The sequence below is a fragment of the Macadamia integrifolia genome, chromosome 14 (assembly GCF_013358625.1).
Source record: "Macadamia integrifolia cultivar HAES 741 chromosome 14, SCU_Mint_v3, whole genome shotgun sequence".
Taxonomy (NCBI): Eukaryota; Viridiplantae; Streptophyta; class Magnoliopsida; order Proteales; family Proteaceae; genus Macadamia; species Macadamia integrifolia.
In genome coordinates, this window is record NC_056570.1 from 28,387,206 (window position 1) to 28,394,399 (window position 7,194).

Below are 7,194 nucleotides of genomic sequence, written 5' to 3' on the forward strand. Positions count from 1 at the left end.
GCGTGGTCTCCGCGCCCAATCCCGGGCCTTTCATTTTATATTGTCCAAAAAAAAAAAAAATCCTAAAAGCAGCGTGGCTTCTACACTCAAAATGGGGATGAAGAATGAAATGACCGTCTCACCCCTATTAGAAATGGAAAGACATCCAAAAACCGTTTGATTTTGTACCTAGAAATGTGTTTTTCCATTTTTCTATGTTAAAAAATAGAAAAACACCCAAAATCGTATGATTTTTTTATTTCATTTACTTGTTTTTGGAAATAAAAATTTATACATACTTCTGTGTCTATAAATAATAATGGAGAAACAAGTCAGACGTATAGTTAGTAAAATACATGTATTATACATATATAATACGCGCATCCGAACGTTTAATTCAAAAGTTCGTAACTTGGTGTATCAATCCAAAAAAATCGTTTAATACGCATATTTTAAATATAACTGTATTATATATGAATAATACTCGTATAATACGATACATACTCAATACAATTTTGGATTAAAAAAAAATTAATTAACACAAATGGGCCAAATCCCGATTCCCAACCCTTGTCTTATATCAGGAACCCTAATCGATCAAAACTATAACTCTAATTTTTCTCTCATTTAAGTTAATCAAACAAATGAAGAACCCTTGCCCCCGTGACCTCTTCTTTGTTCTCGGTTGCTAGAGACCGAGGGCGATAGGTAAGACATCAATACCCTCTGCTCTTATTATCTTATCCATTTCTCTTCCCATCGATTGTTGAAAACCCAATCAACCCTTCCTCTTCTCCATTTCTCTTCCCATTGGTATTTGAAAATCCAATTGAGGGCGATTGCATCTGCAAATAATTTTTAACGAGAAGCAAGAAAGATTAAAAAAATATGAGTCACATGGACAAAGATGGCCAAGGGCGGGATTCTCCAAAAGGGGTTGAAATGAAAATATTTATAGGAAATTTAGCATACAATTGTTATTTGAATTGGACTGACAATTATTTACAAACATAGTTGCAGCCGAACAATGTGAATAATTAGAAAGAGGGAAAAGACACGAGTGTTCTCCTACCTCTGTTCTTGCAATACTGCATTTGAAAAATCAAAGGAGTTGAAGGGAGGAGGTTATTGAGCCTTAAAATTGATACGTGGTTGATCTTAAATTGTACCCCCATGGAAATTTCAAGAAAATCCAAACGCATCTCTGGGATGAACGATTGCAAACACTTATTCTTTATCTTCTTGAACCTTATTTTGGTACCAAGAAGAAGAAGAGAACATGTAAAAGTTACGAGACCAGATGATGTTTGATTATCCTCTTAATTATTTATACCATACCCTTTTTAGGGGTTGAATTTAATTAATATTAAATGTGAAAATTCAAAAGAATGGGAAATGATTTTAAATTATAAAATCAGATTGGATTTTAGTGTCCATAAAAGCATGATAGATTATAATTTAGCTTCAAACGATCATTTTTAGTCCTGGGTTTTTGCTTCCGGATTTTTACAAAGCAACCATATTAAACATGTACTGTATCATTGTCGTACGTGTTTTATTGTGTCAGATTTTTTGAAACATATTATTACCGTATGGTCCATTTGATTGCCATACGTAACCGTTCTTGTATTATTGCCATCCCCAAAATTACTAACTACGGTCAGACGTGAATCTAGTGCATAGCACTGGTTGCAGCTTTTGCCTGCAAAGCAGCTCCAGGGATCAACTCCTGTCACATGCATTTCCTTTAATCCCCATTCCCCACTACCCCTCTATTGTAATTTCAAATTTCATCCAAATTTCTTTTGAAACATTGGTCGGACCATGAATTTTGGGGACAATATCAGTATCAAATCAGATTGGCATGTATTAGTCTATTTTGCCCTTGTTTTTTCTTAAAAATATATATTTTTTTTTTACTATTTTACCCCTGAAATGATACGGATAACTGATATGGATTGATCAAAGATCGGGGATCGGTCTAAACCAATACCAATACAACATGGCTGATACAGCCGATAGGATACCGATACTTGTGAAACCATGGCCCGGACCGAAGGAACATGTCGCCAAAAACTTGAGGAGTTTCTCCAAAGAAAGATGCACTTTTTTCGTGGGTCCCACTTTTATGATCCAATACGACTCTTCTTCGTGTTTCTTAAGCCAGAGGCCCGGAGCTCACATCAACAGCGGAATCATCATAATTCCAAAAGGCTACGTTTTTAGTTGTTTACTCCATTTCTTTCTCGGATGGTGTTGTTCTATAAGCTTGTTTATAACAATTCCAATATCGATCCGCCATTAATACGGAAATCTACTAGGATTCTTTCATCTTCGTCGCTGTACAGTGTAGTTGATCTGAAACGCTAATGTTTCGATTCGAGCTTCTCGTTTGCAGAGCTTGAAGTGTAAAACTGTGTTTTGATCGGTTACCATGGTTTGGGATCTATTTCTTTGGTTAATCTCTTTCTTCGTTTCTATGGCGCTCCTCGCAGTGGTCATTTATCAGGTATGGTATAAGTTCTAACCCTCACAACATATACGCTTCTTCATAAGATCCTCGATTCTTCGGCTCAATTGCCGATATTTGGGGAATCTGAAAGATCTGTTTCTAATTTTACTGTTTGACTGTGGCTGCTTCTGCTGTTTACATGGATTTTATTTTGTTGAATTTGATTCTTTGATCTTCTTTTTAAGAATTTTATACTCTATGAGTTAATAAATTTTGTTCGTGTGACTGTAGTTGTTACTTTCGCATTTGAAGAGATAGTTGTGTGTCATGAATTTCTTCTGCTGCTATTCTATTGTATTTTAAAGGGTTTTTAGAATGAATTTTAATATTCAAAATACCTCATTACATGTTTTGATTTATAAATATGCGTTGTTTTTTATTCGGGTAGTCGACCGGGCGGTCGTCCTGCTGAAACCTGCGATGGTTACTGAATAACCTCCTTTAATTTTTTCAATAATAAAGCCTTTTACTTGTGTATTCAATCACCAAATCTTTGTCAGTTCCATCCAATCTTGGTTTTGTCTGAATCTTCGTGGAAGAAGAAGTGGTTCAGCAGCCACTACATCTATGGATCCCAGAAAATCATTAAATCTGGTGGCTGCTTTCTGCTTTGTCATGTACCTCAAGTACGTAGAGAGATTTATTCAGAAAAAGCCCTTTTGTATTTGATAAATCACTTCACAGATAAGGGCATAGTCTTATCATTTTTTATCTTCTTAAAGCAATTTAACGTAACTCTCAAGCGGGTTTTGTATACATTGCATAGAAAATTAGAGCCTTTTTCAAGCTTCTTACATCATGGTAAGAGTGGAGTGTAATGGGTGAACAGGACTCTTCTGGCTGACGTCACATGTTGGTATGAAGCTTTTTGGAGCGGACTTGAGTCCTTATGCTATAGTGAACCATGATTTAGGAATCATATACTTCTCTACTGCTTAAACACAGCTGTATTATCACCTAATAAACTTTTCTTTGCAATTGCTTCCTCAGAATTATTTGCAGGGAAAACTATGTTCATTTTCTAATAATTTTTTATGTGATGTACTTGATTCTATAAGCTTTTTATCAGTCCTAGTAATTTTTCACCTGTTTTTTGTAATTTGATTCTATATGTTTTTTTCCAAGTTGTTTCTCTGAGCAAAGGGTGCTTCATATTCTTCCTAGATGTTACATGGAATTAATTGTCTTGTATTCTCTGAGCAATTGGTTCATTCGTGGACTAGAGAGGAGGGGTTCCTTGAAAGGGGAGTGAACAGGTGGAATTCTATCTCTGATTCGCCTTCTCATCCTCTAGTTTTTGTTGCCTCATAAAAAGTGTGACTGTGTATTTGGTTGTTGCAGATGTCTAGTTAACATTACTGCTGCTTCTCTTTAATATTTCTAAAATTTTGAAAATGTTCTCCGCAGCTTATTTGCTTGTCGGATTTGGAATATGACTGTATAAATCCATATGATTCATCATCTCGCATTAATGCGGTGGTTATCCCTGAGTTCATCGTGCAAGGAACGTTATGTGCTCTTTACCTCGTGACATGGCATTGGTTCATGTTCCTGATAACAGCACCTGTTATGTACTATCATATAAGATTGTACGTATCAACTATCTTCGGATTTATTATGCAGTAGATTGCATGTGAGTTTTGTTTGTTACTTGGTTATTTGCTTATGTAAAAGGTTATAGCTTCAAATGAAATGTTCTTAGTGCAATTGTTTTACTGAACATAGTTTACAAAATAAATCTTCTTGTCATAATTCAAACTGTTCAAGTGGAAAGTTGAGAAAATAAATAACAGGTTCTAAAATGTTGATATTAAACTCCAAATATAGCCACAAAAGACAAGAATGACACTGCTGTTGTCAATATAACATGATATACTCCAAAGAACTTTCAACACTCCCCTGAAATCTGGAACATTAAAAAAGCTCCTAAAATGGATTCTTGGACAAGTTTTAATAAACGCATCAGCCAGCTGCCCTTTTGGTCTAGATAAGGAGAAATTATCTTCTTTCTTTCTCAAAAAGAAATTGCCATTTTTCTCATCAGGAAATCTATGGCAATCTTCAATATGTTTCATTCGCTTATGATAAACTAGGTTGCTTGCAAGTTCGCAATGCAGATGATAGCTTAGCCATCATAATGCTATTGGTCCTGCAATTATGAAACCCAACATTTGTATAAAGGGTTCTATCCACATGATCTCGCAAGTTATATAAGCTACCATTCAACAATCTGCTTCAGCGTCAAACCAAGGGTTTGAGACCACGGTTTCGCTCATGGTTTCACCCAGGCCAAAAACCCGAGATCTGGCAAGATCTGCCAGATCTCAGCAAAACCATTTCTTTTGGACAGGACAAACTCAGGGATGGGTTTCGGTGGCCATATGGCCAAGTTAGCTCATGAAACTTGTCATCTAGCCTATTTTAGGCTTTCTAAACAAAGTGGAAACATTGGATTTTTAAACATCAAAACCAAAATGGTAGTTTGACTTCGGACCCTAGGTTGGTAGTTTATGGCATATGTCTACCTTAGACTATTCCACACAATATCTAGTACTTTGGAACGCATATAATTCAAGTAAAAGTGTATAACAACTTAAATAAGCATAAGGAAATTAACAGACATTAAAAAGTGTTATTCTTCAATCTCCCAAGTGTTGAAGTTGATAATCTCCACTGTAGATGTGAGATTTGGCAAGTAAAAGCACCAAAACACAGAGTCTTGTGGGGTTTTTCTTCACAATAGGTCAAGAAAGATGAGTAATCTCATCGAAATGGGATTTGAAACATCATGTGACTTGGTCAAGTCAAGTCAAATCAAGTCGAAACGAGAAATGAACCGAGATTTCGGTGAGACCAAGTTTTTGAGTGAGATGTTGTTGTTTTCCAACATCACCTATGGTCTCGACTCACCCAAAAAAAAAAAAAAAAAGAGATTTTAGCGAGATCTTGCCGAGACCTGGAACTATGGTCAAACCTGGCTCTACATTTATTTCGTTACTCCAAGACATTAAATTTCAGCTTTCCCCCTATTTTTCAAAGAGCACTAAAGTAGTCATCTAGGTTACATTTGGTTGTACTATAGCTCCATGGGGTCAATTTTAGGCAGAATCAATATTTCATTATTCTGTTCCAATAGAATGAAACGTGGCGTTTGGTAAACCTATTCCAGTATCAATTCCGGCACACAAAAAGATCAGGAACAACGCTTGGAAGGCCTTTACAAAATCAGTTTGAGCAATACACTTAATAATTACAAAATTACCATTATGGATCATGAAACTACACACTATTTACAGAAATGGCATTAAGGCTTATGAAACTACACATTATTTATAGAAATGCCATTATGCTTATACTTGTATTTTCATAAAGCAAATACAAAGACGATGTCTAACAAATATGACTCCTCATTGAAAAATTAAAAGACAATATGCAATAAATAAAAGAGTTTTACAGTTGTGCAGATCAGTGACATGAACAAAAGTCAAAACAATAGAGTTTAAAACACCAAATCTCTGCCATCTTGTGACATCTGGCCATTTGATTTGCAATTTTATTTCCAAGGCTATGCATCTCATTTGCTCACTGACGTTGAGAACTAGGTGGAGGAATCATAACTATTGATCGACCACCTGCGTGGATGCTGGATTTGGATCTTCTACCAAAGCCTCATAAATTTCCTAGTCTTGCAAATTCTTGTCCCACTCATTCATCTCGGATGTAATAGTGGAGTGCACAACAAGCGATGACAATGTAGGCCTGAATTTAACAGGGTACGGAGGCATCATAAAATCTCAAAATGATTTTTTAATACCCCAAAGCTTAGTTCAGTGACATTCCTTGGGGAGGAATATCTTTGATTGAATAACACCTTTGTGGTTCTAGGTTGTCTTCCCCTTCCTCTATAATTCTATAGATGGTATCTCTCCCTTTAAATTGTTTCAGGTGCCCATACAAATACAGTACCTGGAGTCAACAACATAGTATTTACCCAAGACATGAGTTTGAAAAAAAAAAAAAAATAATTTTTTTTTTTTTTTCCCTAATACTTCATGAAATGTCCTCCATATAAGCCTAAAAAAGAAAAAATTGCTCGCTTGGAGTAGTCCAATTCACGATTTCACATATCCCTCTCTTCCATTCATCCGTAGGCAATAAATGATATTGCCTTTTTAAGATTGGAGTAAACACCATTTAAAGTGTTGGGCAAGGGATCGCTACTTGGTCTTGTGGCCCTTGTACAAGGGTGGAGCCATTGAGAGTGCATATTGGAGCATTGTTATGGATGAGACTCTAGATTTCATGAGGGTGGGTGGTAATTTAGCAAGCTCCTATTTCTAGGAATAGGAATCACACCACCAAAATAGTGTTTATAGATCTCATTTTAAAGTGTTGAGTAAGAGATTACTACCTAGTCGTGTGATTCCTGCACCAACGTATAAAATGCATCCACATGAAGTGAAGTGGAGCTGTAATGACTAAGGGCCCGTTTGATAACGTAACCAGAAACGTGTTTCTGTGTTTTCTTGTTCTCAGAAACACAGAAACAGCATAAATACCGTTTGGTAAAAGTGTTCTATTCCACTTGTTTCTTGAAACATAAATTGAAATTTATAACAATTTATGCTTCAAGAAACATGAATGACGAAACAAGTTTTACTTGTTTCGCTCGTTTCTCGAAACAAAAATGGGCCACAAAAAAT

The 7,194-nt window shown here is 35.8% G+C and overlaps 1 protein-coding gene across 1 annotated transcript; it reads left to right on the plus strand.

Moving 5' to 3' along the window:
• Nucleotides 1-2,129: 2,129 nt before the first annotated feature.
• LOC122061237 (protein cornichon homolog 1-like) lies at nt 2,130-4,080 on the plus strand (the record flags this gene model as incomplete). Its single annotated transcript, XM_042624455.1, is given in 2 exon segments — nt 2,130-2,488; nt 3,899-4,080. Coding segments are annotated over 2 exon segments (257 nt in total), but the record flags the coding sequence as incomplete, so codon positions are not given.
• Nucleotides 4,081-7,194: the final 3,114 nt, after the last annotated feature.